The sequence below is a fragment of the Centrocercus urophasianus genome, unplaced genomic scaffold, assembly GCF_019232065.1.
Source record: "Centrocercus urophasianus isolate 14NV4802_14NV808 unplaced genomic scaffold, USGS_Curo_1.0 seq_17, whole genome shotgun sequence".
NCBI lineage: Eukaryota > Metazoa > Chordata > Aves > Galliformes > Phasianidae > Centrocercus > Centrocercus urophasianus.
Genome location: NW_024884722.1, coordinates 12806789 through 12823719, shown reverse-complemented (window position 1 = coordinate 12823719; position 16931 = coordinate 12806789). Strand labels below are relative to the sequence as shown.

Genomic DNA, 16931 nt, shown 5'->3' with positions numbered 1-16931 from the left:
TCATACTGCTACATCTCCCTGTGGGAAGTGGTCTGCTTTGTTCCTTTAATGAAGAGTGCTGTGAAGGTACAGAGCTTCTGTGCAAGTAACTGCCTGCGTGGTCGCCCCATAACTGCTGAAAATGGCATGATCTTCACAATGTGTTGGCTGAAGGCAGAGTACTTAGTGTGGAACAGGAGCCTTTACAGCATGGTCCCCAGAGAGAATCTTAGCAGCACCTACAGAAATATACAGTGGGGCCTTACAATAGGAAAATAACAAGGCTCCAGTGTATCACAGTTCTTTGAAGCCATTTTTCCTGCTTTGCTGGGGTAGAAAACTTTTCACTTAAGCATTTAAGCTGAGATAAAGAGACATGGGAGAGATTTTTAACACTCTCATTTCAAAATTCCTCTCCTTCTATGCAGCGTAGCAAGACAAAATCAGCGTAGTTCAATTGCTGGTTGCAGGACATGACCAAGGTGGGACTCCTCTGGCCTAAAGTGCTTAGTCTTTGCAGACTTCATTTCATTCATGGCTTTACATAGGGCAAACGAGGTCATGTCTCTAAGCAGTGGGGTTAAAGCTCAGGGCATGAACTCTCGACATGCTTGTTCTGCTGTGCTGTGCCTCTACCAAAACTTGGCTTGTTTCATAACCTACTGCAAAACTGATGTTTCTCCATCTTACCTTAGAGAGTACATATACATAAAAAGTACACATCCACTGTGGCAGGCAGGGAGTGATTATATGGAATATCTGTGAAAGTAAAACTGAATGAGAAAGAAGCCTCATTGATATTTACAGCGGTGATGGAGATCCAAATCAGAAACTTGGCTGTTCACAGAAGCAGCGGGGAAGTCTTCATGGAGTTTAGTGTCCAGGCTGGAGGGTGAGTGCCCAGTGGAGAGTACCTACACTATTAGCTATTGCGGAGGAAGAAGTATTAAAACTCTCCTATTGCAAGAGCTTTCTCACTCTTCAGCATTGCCAAGCTTGTATGGCTCATGCAGGAATTGTTTTTGCTTCTTTGCAGATGAGCACCGGCTACACAGTGGCAAGCTGTGCCTGATTATCCTGACATGCATAGCAGAGGTAGGTTTCTTGTGAGACTCTTCAGCAGATGGTGTGTTTCAGGGCCCTATCTGCATGCACATCCCCTGCCTCCTGTTCATTGGGAGCTGAAGATCTGCAGTAGCTGTTAGTTATGAGACCCTCAGGCACATAATGTTTTGCTGATAAACCTGATGCAATACTGTTAAAATATTCTTAAAAATTGGATCATTTTATTTGATTTAGCAAACTCACAGGGGCAAAGAGAGAAAATAGTGAACCTAAGCCTGTCTCACTTAGCTATTAAGTGCTTTTAGATGAGTAATATGTGAATGTCTTTCATCTGTGTGGTGCTTGTGATAATCATGGACAGTGCTGTATCTTATCTGTCAGAGAAGGGTTTTATAAGTCAGAAAGAGTATTGCAGTTACAGAATGGTAGGAAAGCTGGCAGTAGGATGAGAAGACCAGCAGTGTCAGCAGTCCTGGTGAAGGTGCTCCAGTCTTCTGGGGAACAGGTAATAATGGCCTGGCGAATGGCTTGTCCTGAGTGGCGATGGAGTCTGCTGGGCATTTGCATTTTGCTTGCTTGCAAGTAAAGACCTTTCATTCTTAGCAAAGAATAAAAAGCAGCAATATTGATGGACAGCTTGAGAATTCTGAAGTAGTGTTTCTTCAGGGTGCAGCATATGCATTTCTGGTATTTATAATTGATTTTGGCACTCAAGTGCCTTCTTCAGGTGGGCACATAGGTAATACAAGAAATGCTTAATTCTTATATTATTTCTATGTATCAGGGCATGCTTCAGCTTTGATATCAGAGAGTGTACATAATACCCAACCTGACTGTGCATTGCCTGGAGTAATAGTTGGATTTGTAGCTGGACTTGAAACGAGTTTTGCCTGAGGTGTGGGACAGCTGATCAACCTACTTGCTAGCACATGTGTGCAGGAACTTCTGGCATGATGGCTCCATCAAAAAACTGATAGAAACCATGGTGGATAAAGTTACAGGGACTTGTGTGCATTATATAGCACTTGTTAAAATCTTGATGCTGCAGCACGTGCAGTCTACAGTTTTGATGAGCAAAGAAATAAAACAGAAAATAGACCTTGAAGAAAACAGCAAATAGTGCAGACTGTGACATGGAATTCAGATCAGGAAGATTTTGCCTTTGTGGGACTGAAAACATGCCTGGGAATAAGAGGAGGTTTTGAGGGTGTTTTCAGCATTACAGCTACTTACTGGGAACTCTGCACCTGAAACATGTGGTTTGAGAGGCAAGTGGAAGTTAGTGGGCAGGTAGTTTTTTATTCATCACTCTTTTTTTTTTTTTCTTCCTTCTTTTCCACAGGATCAATATGCTAATGCTTTTCTCCATGATGACAACATGAATTTTCGAGTAAACCTGCACAGGATGGTGAGTTTTTCCTGTGGATGCTTTGCTTTTTCTCTTTGGGATGAGAACATGGGATTCAAGTCTCTGCATGCTGAAAAACTGTCACATATCTAACCTAGATTGCTAAGGCATGTGGAAATGCTGTCAGAATTGCAGCAGTTGGAGCATGATTTTAAAATCACTCCCAGAATGTCTCACTCCTTCAAAGGATAAAGAGCTGGTTGTACTGGTGTGAATTCAGAGACCTATGTAGCTGGAGAAGAGCTGTGTACTATGAGATCTCTGAGGAAATCTGTGACAGGGAGAATGTTCTGCCTTAACCTTCAGCATGCATTAGTCCTCATGTGATATATTAATAGCCAGTTGGAGTTGCATTGAGTTCTCTGATTTTGGATTATCTTTCTCCTGAGGGTGGAGGATTCAGATTCAAAAAGGACGATATGTTTTCGGTGTATGTTTTTCCTGTAGGTATCTGTGGAGGAGGTGTCCTTACCTAGCTCATGGAGCTTTGTAGTTAGGGGTAACTGAGTGTTTCTCCTGCCTTGATGTACTCTGTTTTTATGGTGCTGGTGATTGCCACCTCATCTGACACTGGAGCAGTGTTTGGGAGTGTTACTGATCCCAGATAGAAATAAGCATAGTGTGAGGGTGCTACTCTTCCCCACTTAACAGCAAATTTGCTGCCCATTTAGCCTTTCTGGTTTACTCCAGTCAAAGCCATTTGATACTGCATGTGCTATTAAGAATGCAGATCAGACTTCTGAGTCAGGAGCAAATCGATAGGTTTCCAAGGGAAAGAAATTACTATGTGATGTTTTTTGTTCTGTGATACAACAGTGCCCTGTAGTTACACACCTAGAATAACAAAAACCTGGTGGTCAGCATGCTGAAAAGCAAGCAAAATTATTTTAGTTCAGCTGTGGCCTTCAGAACTAATATAAATGAGATAGCAGTTGGAGAAAAAGACAGAGGGAATCTGTGCTGATGGTGGCATTTGCATGAGAAATGCAATCATACACAGAATGTCACTTCAGGCTTATTCTGACTTCTTTTCATCTTTGTGTGTTTCAAGCCGATGAGGCACAGGAAGAAAGCAGCAGACAAGAACTTGCCCTGTCGCCCGCTGGTGTGTGCAGTGCTTGGTGAGTGCTGTAGAGAGCCCTGAAGAATCTTTTTGTTCTGCAGCAGAAATAGATGTGTAGATTCAGAGAAGGGGTGGATGGGCTTAAAAATAAGGCAATTAAGTAAGGAGATTTCCAGCAATGGACGGTCCATCTCTCTACTTGGCTGCCTCACAGAAAAGTTCAGACCAAGATTGCTGCTCTGTAGCAAGAAATCCTGTGTACATTTGCAGTAAGTTTTGCAGAAGCCTATTGGCCCTGAATATGTAACAGTAGGGAGGGCAGATGATTAATAAATTCAGAGTTTTAAGTGATGGTAGTGACAGCTGGTCACAAGTACCATCTAGATGATGAAATGAGAACAAACCTATGGAGAAGACAAATGCTTGTTGAGGAAGTCTTGCTGGCCATTTAGCCTTTTCTGAGGGGAAAAAAACCCACCGTGGGTTTGTCAGTATTGAGGATTGTTTTTGCTTGTGGATGGAGGCACAGCTGAAAGCTTTTCACACAGTGAATGATGAAATTATGAGACTCATTGCCACGGAGGCCAAAAGTATAAATGGATACAGAGATAGATGGAGGCTGGCTTTTAAGCCTGATGAAGTGGAAGCAGTCTTGGAGTCCAGCATTTTCAAAAGCATTTTCATGTTTGTTGAAGGCACAGTGGAACAAATAGGGTATGAATCATTCTAGACTTCCCAGATACCATGTACTTCTGCCCTGGACTTATTTTTTGTCACTATTCAGTCGTATTTCTGGGCTATTAGCACCCTTTGAGGTTATGTCTCCCAGTTGTCACCAGTGGCACAGCTTAAGCATTTTATGCTGAAGTGAGAACACACACATCTTTGAGTAGTGTTTTATTGGCTGAACTGTAGTAACTTCTCTTTTTCAATTGCATTTTTGAGTTCTTTACTCACAGTGGGATAACAAGAGACATTTTTTGTTTATTTGCTGAAGGAGTCTTGGGCAGAACTGCAGTCTGTGTTAAGAGCAGCCTAGATGTACTTGCTTCAGAATTTATTTGGGTGATAAATAGGTATTCTCTGTAACATCTTCTCTGACGGTAAACCTCCTTGTTATTTCTGATGAGAATAATTTTCTAAAATGTACTTCTCAAAGGACTTTTCCTCTAGTGACAGGGCTTGAAATATGGGAGCAATTCCAAGCATCAGGATTCGTGATGTGTTATTCATTTGACTAGTACTGGTGGAAAACATGCCCTAAGTTTTCAGTATGCTTTTTAATTCCAGAGGATGTCTAGTTCTCCTTCATCAAAAGAAAAAATAAGATGTGTTTCTTCAAAGTAGAACTATTGGCTGGTAGGAAAGGTGATAGGGATTAGTTTGATTTCCTCACTGTCTACTAGAATTTATCTGTGGCTAGCTCATTACTTACTTTATCATTTTCTTTTCCATCAGATTTGATGGTGGAGTTCATCGTGACACACATGATGAAAGAATTTCCTATGGATCTCTACATGTAAGTGTCTATAGGATGTCTCCTGGTTTCATTTGAAGGTTGAACTTGGATGGAATTCTAGTCATATAACAGTCTTCTGGCTGAAATAACATTTTGTGGGTGGTGGAGAGCAGGATGGCTTTTCATGAACTCTTCCAGCAATTTTTTCTACTTCTGAAATGCTCTGTGTGCCAGGAAAATTGAAAGCAAAATGAATTTCCACCTTTCAGGCTGATTTCCTAATCTACTTGATCAAATACAAAGAGCTTTTCAATCTGAAAGAAGCTTCATAATGCGCATTCATTGCAAGAATCCCTGCTTCTCAGAAGCTGAGTTTTGGTCTAGAAATTGAAAAGACAGTTTTGAGAGGGGAAAAAAAAAGAAAAAAAGAAGGATGATTGATGTGAAGCCTGGCAGGCAATGTGGAGAGTGGAAAAGAGGTTTAAGCCTGAAGTAGCTTGCTAGTTTGTCAGGGTAAAACTTAACCGTGGGGGAAAAGGAGAGGAGGACAGGGCACTTGCTGTGTCCCATTTGGCTCTTAGAATGCTTCGTTCTGATTTGGCCTGAAGGGCAGAAATAGGATTTAGGCAGATCATTGGCTTTGTTCTGGCTGTTGTTAGAGTACTGAATTTCCCTTAGACTTGAGCAACACTGTATGCTGTAGAAGAGATACAGGTAGTTGGGCTGTTATCCCTGAAAGTGGCTCCTCAGCATGTTCCAATTTTGTTCAGATAACCTCAGAACTGCATTGCCTTTGCAAGGGTTATGCAGTTCAATTACACTGTAGTTCAATTACACAAATACACAAGTTCTCAATTTGTGAGAAATGTATTCGTAATGACAATAACAGAGTTAATTGTAGATAGTGCATAGAGATTTCACAAGGAAGCTGTGAAATGTTTGGGCTCAAAGGTGAGGTCACATCTAGAAACCCTTTGAGAGTGAGTGTAATGAGCTGTAGCAACCATCAGTAGACATCTGTATCCATTCCTTTTGGCACATTTGTGCAGTCCTTACACTACATTTCTGTCTGAAACCATCCCATACCAGACACTGTTATTGCAGAGAAAGTGGGTGTTCTGAATGCACAAATAGTGTCATATTTGTCTGCATTACACTTTAAAGGTGAATATGAAGCTGCTCAATGAAGAACATATTAATATTTAAAAGATAAATCCAGGTTCCTTTGACTAAAGGTGTTATTTTATCTGACACATATATTATGAATTCTTAGTGTAAAACTGAATAAACAAGGGCATCCTAACAGAATGGATGCAACTTCCACACTGAAGTATTGTGGTTTGGGAATCTGTAGAGCTTTAGCTGGTGCTCTGGCCCTTTAGGCAGGAATGCTAGGGCTGCTATGCCCTTCCTCATCTTTTTCTTCTTCCATGGCTTGCTTTCACCCAGAAATCTATGTGCCACTGTGTACAGCCAGTAGGTATCAGTGCTGAAATACGTCTGCAGAGTATTTTGCAGTAACACTGTTGTAATTACTATTAAATGTTTCAGCGTTTGCCCAGTTCCTGCCAGTCTATTGCCTTAAATGGTTCTTTTGAAGACGCCAGCTCTAGTCTTAAAGCCAGGCAGGTACATAAGTGGAAAGCCAGTAACATCAGAAGTAGCTGTCTCTGTGGAGCTGTTGCTGTTCAAGATAGCTGTCTATGCTATCGTAGTGTTTTTACTTTCTTCTCTTGGTTGAATTTACAAGAATCCAATTTCTAATACAGCATTTAATGTGATGCTCAGCTATCATGAATGATTTTACCTTTATTCCTCTGAAGTTAGCAGTTTTAGTCCTTAACCCATCATCATAATTTTGGGATCTAATAGTCTGAAAAGATGAACAAATACCATTTGTATATTATTGAGGCTTTTTAAAGCTTTGTTTTGAACTCTTCACCTCATTGTGAACAACTACTATGCAAAAACTTTTGATTTGATTTCTCTGTTTGTCTGACGTTCAGTGTCTCTGCAGTGTCTTTTCAGAGAGATGTTTGTGTTAGTGAGATGTTTTTGAGAAATAAGAATTTAAGGGAAAAAAGAGGAAATTTTCTCATTTGAACTCTTCCTTCTCTTTTTCTAAATGTCAGTAACTAAAATAGGTTGGTCTAACAAACTCAAATTTGAATATATTTTCTATCTTGTTCTGGTGGCAAGTGCTAGCAATTTTAATTGCTATATTGTATATTTAATTCTCTTTTGGTTTTGGAGTATGATTGTGTACCTATGAGCTTATGTACTCTATTCTATGGAGCCTGTAGGATTTGGAGACTTCACAAGTATGTAGCTTTATGTTGAAACATTTCAGACCTTGTAGGTGTGTTGCTTGCTCATTCCTAAGTTCATACTTAAGCCTGAAGTGAGCTGAAAGTCTTGCAGTTTTAGTTTCACTGTGTAAGTTCCTTCAGCCTTGTCAGCTGGGCCAAAGAAGCTAAAAAACCTCTATCATGAGCTGGATTTTCCAAAATCTGGTAGCAGTACCTCATACATAGGAAGCCTGCAAGTTGGATAACTCCTTCTGTAGAGGTCCTCAGGTAAGGTCAACAAAGAAAGTATTATTTAAATACAAATGGCAATCTTGCATCTGTAGTCAGCCTAAGCATGTTGAGCTTGGACTGGTGTACAGGCCTCTTCCTCTGGTCTAATCTGCTTCATTCTTGTGGATGTTGCTTTCCTTCTGGAGCCCAAACCCATGAGCCCCATCCTCCTTTGTTGGGTTTTTGTTTGTCTACTTCCCTGCTGCTGCTGATTTCTGCGATGTTTCCAGGTTTGATGTGAAATTGCAGGGAAATGCAATGCAGTTAATCCTTTGCCCTCTTTTTTTCCAGACGGTGTATTCAGATTGTGCACAAGCTGTTGTGTTACCAGAAGAAATGCAGAGTGAGGCTTCATTACACCTGGAGGGAGCTCTGGTCAGGTACTTTGCACCTGCATCTGCAGAGACAGTCAAATATAAAAAGCCTGTCTTTTTGGTGGCCATGGCTGCTTATTGTATGGCTGTAAGGTTAGGCAGCAAGCATCAATTCTGTTAAATCATCTTTATTTTACTGCTTAGTTGCTACATGCAAATTACTTCTTCTAGAAAGCCAGGTCATTATCATAATGGTAGCTGATTTACTTTCTTGTCTGGCCATGATCACCATGGTATCTGAGTGTCTTTATTCTTCATTACTTGAGTCCCTCTTCACCTGATTGGAGAAATGAAGTAATGTTTTATGCAGTAGTGTTTCTCAATTCTTTGAGAGTAGAAAGGAGGCAAGCTCTTAGGTAAGATGGTGGTGGGCACTACTTTTCCTTTCCACTGTAGGAAGTAGATGCACATGGAATTGTGTGTATGACTCCTGCTGATGAGAGCAACCAGGAAATGTCAGTAGGAAGGAAGAGAGGTGTTCAACTCTAACCTTTGCATCGATGACAGTGTGGTTTATGCCACTGGTGTCCCTTAAGAGAGTCTAAAGAGGTTTGAGTTTATTCTTCTAATTTGGTGGGCATTGTGTTGTGGGACTGTTTTATGATGCAGTCATTGTGTGGGAAGTCTGTGGAAGACAATGGCAGAATGGATCCTTAGATGTAACAGACTCTTTAGTGGTTATGGTGTGTGCTCCTCTTCTAACCTTATGAGCACTGAAGTAGCTCAGCAAGGAAAGTACAGTTAATCTCCAAGCTGTTGTGGCTTAAACAAGAGATTTATGAAAATTGAAGGGAACGTGAGCCTAATTGTGTTTTCCTGGAGCTGTGCTTGAGATTTAGGATCAGCGACTTGCTGGTGTAATGCAGCTCCTATCAGAAGTTTGAGTGAGGATGGCTTTTGAAAAGGTGGTGATGAGTGGCTTCTGAAGCTGCTCTTAATTAACACTAAGTACTTCCCTTCAGTAGCTTTGCGCAGCTGAGTGTAGGTACAGAGAAATAAACCAACAATCTGAATCAGGTTCAGTTATTAAATTTTTGCCTTACGTGACATGTGGCCTATTCAGGCTTCCTGAATTATTCCTGTAGAAGGTGAAGTGGGTGCTCCTAATTAAGGGATTAGTGATTTCTTTTCTGTAGCTTTCTTTAGAACAGAGCCCCTAGAGGCATGACTGAAGCATAGTACTAGTTCAGGGGAAGAGCATGTACAATGTAGATGTATGCTGTGAATAGAAATTGCATCTAGCAGCGTGTGCAGCATCTTCTGAGCTGAGCTGTTACCAACAAACTGGATCCAGTCCTATTGGGCCAGAGGGAGCTGGCTCTTTCATATACGCTGGCATTGTAGGTATCCTAAAATAAGGCTTTCTCCTTGAAGGTACTGTTCCAGAGTTCAGAGAGTACGTTTTTTGGCATCTTTCAATCCTTGAATTTCCCTATTTTAGGGAGAAAAAGAAAAATCCTCGCAAAACACTGAAATTCAGGGATGTTCTTGTTCACGGTTTCTAATTAGCTGTAGGTGTTTGCATAGTGCTTGGGAAATGTTAAGTGCTTCAGAAATGTTAGGTACTGCACATGCTTGGAAAGCAAAGCAGTCATATAGGAAGTTCTGGCTGGTCAAGATTCTGTGAAAGACCAAGAACATCTGCACAGCTGGTGTAGCTGAAGAGCTCCACACTTAGTGCAGGTTTCTGGTTGTTTGGAGAGATCCTCTCCTACAAAATAACTTACAGTGTTTCAAATTCTTTTCCTATAAGGTGTTGAAGTGAACTGACATTCTTCAGCAGCTGCTAGGTGGTTCAGAGAGGCTGCAAAGCCTCTCTGTTGTGTTAAGTGGTATGGTGGTATGTGCCCCTGTACAAGGGCGCATCCTGCCTGCCGCAGGTCTGTGTTTCTAGTGCTGCATGAGGCTGGCTAAATGCTAATTGCCTGCTCTGTCTTGAGAGATATTTCATAATTAACTCTTATCCCTACTCAGATCTGTCAAGGCTGATCACTGACTGCCCAGGACATTGCTGCCTTTGATGTGGAAGAAAGGATATTTTTCTAGTCTTGATCAATCTGTCAGACAGTGCCAAAAAAGAGTACAGAGACTTATGCATTCATTTCTATGCAAGGTGAGCATACTCACCTTGAGGCTTTTGCTTTGGACTGATGGATTTGTTGTCACTGCTGGATGAACAGCTGAAAGGGAACATCTGTGCACTCACTGTAAGGCCTGATGGAGCACCTGAGATCTCAGACATGTTTTACAGGTCTTCAAGCCCACGCTCATCTTCTTGAATGGCAAGTTTGTGACAGGTGGAGCATAGCCCTTGTTGTGTAGTGTGAGTGACTGCAGTATGGAAGTCCCCTGCATAACTGGATGGAACAGAGGAGGAGAAGGGAATGGGTGTATGGAAGTCTTGAAAAGAAGGCAAGGGATTTTACATGGGAATTTGGCATGTGAAGAGAGTTGTTTCAAGTAAAAACTGAGTGGGAGAAAAAGACAAAGGGAATACTTTGGGATGAGGTGGTAGTCTGGAGTGTGGAGGAACTGAGAGTTTGTAGGTGGAAGCAGTAGCAATGTATAGAGCCTTCTGCTCAACTGCTGGTTCTAATGTTAGCTATTCCCTGATTAAGGAAAGCCACTCGTGTCATGTGCTAGATAGATGCTCTTCCTTTATGGGTGCTCTATCTTCTGTATGGAATGCCAGCAGAACTTGGAGAAAGTTTCTGCCTTTCTTTTTTTGATTTATGTGGCAAGGAGTGCAGAGAAAAGCAGTGGAGCCACATGCTTGGCATCACTCAAGACACATACCCAACTGCTCGTGATGTCTGCAGTACTCCTGATCTTCGCTCCTACTTAGCATTTTAGCAGTTTATTGTTTTCAATTCAGTCATCCGTGTTTGGTACATGGCTCTTCCTTTTGAGCTTTTTCAGATTTTTCTGCTGTGACTGTGTACTCTTTCTGGTGACAAGCATGAAATTTTGGCTAAGGTCAGAAAACGTGCATGGGTATGACTGTTTCCTTATTCCCGCGTGGGTGTGGGGGGCAATATGCAGGGCTGTTGTGCCAAATAACTGATACTTAAGGAACAACTAATTCACTGGATGTCAAGTGTAAGATACTTAATAGTGCTTACGAGAAAACTTCACTTGGTAACAACGTGTTCCCTACTTCCAGAAATACCATGTTATGTCCAGTGTTTTTCTTGAGCTCTGCTTAAGTCATGGGAGAGTTTGATTTTGCTGGTTATAGAGTTGAGTTTTAGTTGTTTATTTAAGTTGAGTTTTAGTTGTTGAACTCTTTCCTAGCCAGTATGTACAGCACTTGGGTGATGGAAGGTGCTATATATGTTTTTGTTGTCAAGCACATATAAGCTGTGCCAAAAGAATTTTCATGAGTCATTTAAGCTTTTTATATAAAAATACCTCATTTCTTCAACTTCTCCCACCTCAAAATTAGTAATGCTTGAGCAATTTGCTCTGAGCTTAGAGGGTACAGGTAAATTCCTTGCAGTTGCTATGGTGTGCTTTAGGTAGAAGTCATTTTTAAAGAAACTGAAAACCAGTTCTAATATAGACTTAAAATGGCAAGAGTATGTCACATGAATATATGTATAATAGGAATAATGCTGAAATAGCTAGTTATTAGGGCAATTAAACACAAAGTTGGATTATAAATGAGTTTTGACGTAACAGAAAGCACTGAAATTCAGTTCCCAAATCATTGTGATGTACTATGGTTTCTTATCTTATAGATTGGCTATTTTTGACAGATGCTGAATGTACTGTTAAAATGAAGATGCTTCAAATGCCTTCATCAAGCAGTTGGTATTTATCCACTTTTATTTGGGGATTATCAGAGTAAACTTTTGCAATGCTGCTGAACAAAATATGCTTTTATTCTTTGTGTGGACTGCTTGGAACTTTCTGTCAGTTTCTCTATTTATAAGGTGGAGATAATATTCTCAAATTTTTAGGGGGTGAATACTAAAGAAGTGAAATGTTCTTCTGTGGAATGTATTTCAGCAACAGAAATACTAAATACTTATTACTACAGTGTTTGTTAACAATGGCATTTCTGGTTTTCCAGCTATTGATAAAGTCTGCCTCAGCACTCTGATTTGTGTTGCTGAACACATTGGAAATCAGATGATGTTACATCTGCCCTTCATCTCGAGTCCTGCTGTCATTCTGCAGCAGCTGCCTGGCAAGGAAAGCTTGTTGTCTTGCAACTTTTGTGGAGACAGGATTCATGTACTGGTGTACCAGACAGTTGAGTCCACTGGTGAAATGTCCGATCACTAGTTGCTGTGAGAGTATGAAAGGGTACAGGGCTGTTTGGACAGTTAGAAAATGGCTTGAAGACTTTGGAAAAAATAAAGAAATAATTAAAACGTATTCAAAGGTAGCTGATAAAGGTAACTGTAGGGATAGGGCAAAAGGAACAGGAGTTTGTGTGTTGAGTGTAAAATGCGTTCATAACAGGAAATTACAGTGAGTGAAAGAAGGCTTATTTGTTAAAAGGTTCTAAGTGAGCTGTACTGTTTTGGAATGAAAAATTATTATGTGAGACTTGACCTTTCAAATACCTTCCAGCAAAAACACTTTCAGACTTAACTCTACTGCTTGTAAACTCTGAAGAGAACTGTAGAACAAATGTTAGAGTTCTGTCACCTTAGTATATTAACATACACTACCTAGTGCATGCTTTACCAAGTCATTTCTCCATGCCTTTTGGCTGTGGGAAGCCAGTGCAACCTTTTGAAGCTGCACTTCCTCCATGTGACGGAGCTCCAGGCGCGTCTTCTCTGCTGGAGGTTTGGGATCCCTCAACTCACTCAGGAGTATAAGATGATGCAGAGTTTCTGAGGAGAGTGCCACCCCATGGAGTGAGGCTCATAGTGGGAGGAATGGGCTTCTTCCTGTAGTTCCCAAAGATGGAACTGCTGAAAACAGCAGTAGTTCAGTGGGAGCATCAGGAACGGAGAGGAAGAGGCAAGAAGAAAGTCCAGGCAGGGTAAGGGAGAACTGCTGAGCAGCTGCAACAGGAATGAGAGCTGTGAACTGATCGGGTGGATGAGATGAGTGTTAGGTCTGGGAGGCTGGAGGTGATTGCGTGTGGGGAGGGCTGAGAGGGCCCTGAGCATGGGAAGCTGGAGGGAATGGGTAGAATTGGGTCAGAGTGGGAAGCTGCTATAGTGGAAGGAATGAAAAGTCTCTATTGTTTTGAACATGAGCCAGCAGTGCGCTCTGGCAGCTCGAAAGGCAAATGGGATCCTAGGCTCCATCAGGAGAGGGGTGGTCAGGAGGAAGAGGGAGGTGATTGTCCCTCTCTACTCAGCTCTTGTGAGGCCCCATCTGGAGTACTGTGTCCAAGTGTGGAGCCCTCAGTACAAGAAAGACATTGAGATTTTGGAAAGGGTCCAGAGGAGGGCGACTAAGATGATCAGGGGGCTGGAGCACCTCCCCTATGAGGACAGGCTGAGGGAGTTGGGCTTGTTCAGCCTGGAGAAGAGAAGGCTGCGGGGTGACCTCATTGCAGCCTATCAATACCTGAAGGGAACCTACACCCAGGAGGGGAGTAAACTCTTCAAAAGGGCTGACAATAGCAGGACTAGGGGAAATGGATCCAAGTTGAAGGAGGGAAGATTTAGGTTGGATGTTAGGGGGAAGTTCTTTACAAGGAGAGTGGTTAGGCCCTGGAACGGGCTGCCCAGGGAGGTTGTGGATGCCCCGTCCTTGGACGTGTTCAAGGCCAGGTTGGACGGGGTCCTGGGCAACCTGATCTGAACAGGCAAAACGTCATTTTGTGACTTCTGTCTTTGCCAAAAAGGATATGGGCAGGATTTCATAGCTCTTATGTTAACGTCCCAAAGGCTGAGATTCTTTGCTGTGGGACTGTAAAACCAGCAGTTGCTGGGTGCTGCTACATGCTGGATATGGCAGCAGTTTTATGCACCTGAGCTGATGAATTTGTGGTTTGTACAAATGAGCTTGTATAGTTATAGAAGTTGAATGTTATTTCCCTCTCTGCTATTAATTGATCTTACTAGTATTTATGTGATTGGAAGTGTTACTGAGTGATGTCCTTTAGCATTCAGATGAATGGAGTGATTAAGTGGAGGTTTTTGGACTTAGCATGTTTCTTAATGAGTCAGTAAATCAGTAATAGAATTGTGATTAACTTCCTTTATATACAGTGCCCTGTTCTTGCTTGTTGCAGCTCACTTCACTCTTACCTTAGAAAGGTAACTGGCATGCTTCTTTTTACTTTCTTATCTCTGAAATTAAAAGAAAATTCGTAATACCAACTATAGTAGGACAGGTTCACAAGCACTTGTGCTTGTTGATTCTAGGAAGGTTTCTGAAAAGATGACACAGTAACACAGGAGCAATGGAAGAACAGAACTGCTCAGACTAACGAAGGCAGTAACTGTGATGTGCTGTGGATGAGGTAGTGGAGTTGCCCTTTCTCACGCTTGCTTGGACATGTAGTACGGTGTTGGCTCAACCCTGGTGCAGGGGTGCAACTATTAGTCCTGTTTGCTGCTTCAGTGAAATTAGGAAAGGATGGAAGTTGAAAGGTCGTTTTATAAAAGAAGTCTTGCCTTTGGCTGATATTAATTGGCTTATTAAATGATTACTTTAATTTTTACTTCTGGTAGCTCTCTGCATTGCCCCGAAGGAGACACGAGTCCCACCCTTACAAAGCTTACAAGCAGCTGATGCATGAAGTTCGTAAGAAAGACTATAAGTGCTGTCACTCTGCTGGTTGGCCACTTTCTTACTAACCTTTCCACATCACCTTTTTCAGCCCAAACTAAAACTCTTCTGTGGTAAGAGCATAGATGTGTTTGATGAAAAACAGTAGTGTAAATCCCCTAAAGCAGATAGTGTGAGAAATGCAAAAGTGGAGTGGCTTTCTTTTAAAGAGAATATTGAAAATTTCCTGTGTTGGGTATTTCTAGGAAGCATCTTCTTTTGCTTGCTTATTTCTTAGTTTACTATTACTTAACTGTAATGGCCATTGCTTTGTTTTAATACACTTCAGCATAATCAGTGGTGAGTTTTGGTTTCAGTTGCTGATGGCCACAGGTACGTAGCTGTCACTGATTGCCTGGGGTGATCAGGATGGGAATTCTTCATCTAACACCTTTAAGTCATACTTGACAGATCTCATCAGCATGTGTTGTTCTGTGCTGTAGAATACTTTTTTAAAAATTATTTTTATTTTTTACATGTTGCTAACACTGAAGAATTTGCTTGTGAATCCCTCAGAGCTTGCAGATCACGGTGACCTAGTAAGAGAGAGGATAGTTTCCCATGAGATTATCGTGGTATTGATGATAGAACAGCCAGAGCTGTTTGCAGCCATTTCTTCTGCTCTGAGGGGCTGCAGTGCTCAGAACTCACTATTCTGAGCCTATTTACCCTCCTAACTTCCTGTTTTCAAGAAGCAGCCCTCCTGGGCTGCTTATCTTGCTGTCTTTCCATGTCCATACTCACGTTTCTGCTTTTTCCTCATGCTTATCCTTTCTGAATTGGCTCTGGTTTTTGGTCCTTTGGGAAGGTGTACAATCTTAACTCTCAGGACTGCTTTTGAATGAAGGGTGAACCTACATTATCAGTCAGGATAGAGTTAAGCTCGGGCTTCCCTCTCCTCTAAAGAGGAATGAAAGTTGTGTATTTTTAATTATATCTTATTTAAAAAAAAAAAAAGAACAAATTACCTTTTTAAGAAGAAGGCATATTGTTCACCTCAGTAACAATAGGTGAAGGTAAAGTTTAGGTGAAGCTAGAAAACTTGTTTCTGGCATCGGCAATCAGCATTTCCATTAAGCTTGAGATTTTTACACCATTGGCTGCAGTTAGATGGGAACAGCAAGTACCAGGGATGGGAACTATATAAAGTAAAGGATTGGAATTGAATTGGCCTGCTCACCTGATCCTGGGAGCCGTTAGGTTATGCCAGCATGTGCTTCAACCCTCTGGCATGCTGCTGTTTCTCATTAAGGCTGCTCTTCTGCTGTACCTTGACAGAGGAAGAAGAGGAACAGCTGTAGAGGTGCTGGTGATGGGAGGATGGGGACATGCCAGTAGCAGGCTGCTGACTGCCACGGAGCTTTGGCAGCTGGGCGCATGAATTTGGCAGTGCCTGTCGTGGCAGCAGGGAGAGGAGCCAGCCAGGCAGGCAAATTGTTTCAACCCAGAGCAGGTTGCTCCCTCATTATCAGAGCAAAGGAGAGGAGCTGAAGCATGTTACATAGCGGTGCTGATGGAGCAGGTATCTCTTCCCCCTGCTCTCCTGGGAGCAGCATCAGGAAACGATCTTGTTCCTAGTGCTTTGCCTGATTGACAGGGAGCTGCAAGTGCTGTCCCTGAGTAATTGGTTAACTTGTCCAGGGATGCTGGGGTAGTTTGTGCCTGCAGGGATTCTGCTGCATTAGTTTGTAATAATGATGTCGCTGTTTCTTGGACACATTTCCTCTTCCTACTGCTCTATTTGGAAACTACCTCTAGTTCTTTTCTGTCAAACCCTGTCTGTAGATATTCATCTCCTGCTGAGTTTGTTTTGATCACTGTTCACTGATTGTTTGCTCATGCTGAATGTGGCCAGATCTGCTCCCTTTTAATGCTCAGGTCATCTCTGTATTTCAAATTTGAGCCTTTTACTTCTGAATTTCTCATCAGATATGGCATTTATTACAGGTGATTACTCTGTCCCGTGGTCTCTTTTGTTCCTTGTAACAGCACAGAGAAAACAATTTGAACGTGTGATTATCCAGGCTTAGCTCTAATGATTTCCAGTCTAGAATAGGAGACTGGATCCATTCACGATTGTGGTATTGTCATGCTGTGCGAGTCTGTTTCCATACTTTATGCTGTAGTTGCCCAAAGATGTGAATGAAGGGAGTCGAGCTGATTTTTGGAATCTGAAAAAATATGCTGAGAAAGCATTGATTGGCTTCCTTCTCTTCAGCAGGCGTTTGGTGTTGGCTACTGTTTGGGACAGAACACT

General features: G+C 41.8%; 1 protein-coding gene across 2 annotated transcripts in view; it reads left to right on the top strand.

The window, feature by feature from the left end:
• The window catches only part of ARMH3 (armadillo like helical domain containing 3), a 108107-nt gene that overhangs the window by 25970 nt on the left and 65206 nt on the right, over positions 1–16931 (top strand). For both annotated transcript variants that reach the window (XM_042817815.1, XM_042817814.1), the window contains 5 exons: positions 1016–1074; positions 2387–2452; positions 3504–3573; positions 4974–5034; positions 7845–7933. In XM_042817815.1, the coding sequence (XP_042673749.1) occupies positions 1016–1074; positions 2387–2452; positions 3504–3573; positions 4974–5034; positions 7845–7933 (345 nt within the window). The remainder of the gene's footprint in view (positions 1–1015; positions 1075–2386; positions 2453–3503; positions 3574–4973; positions 5035–7844; positions 7934–16931) is intronic.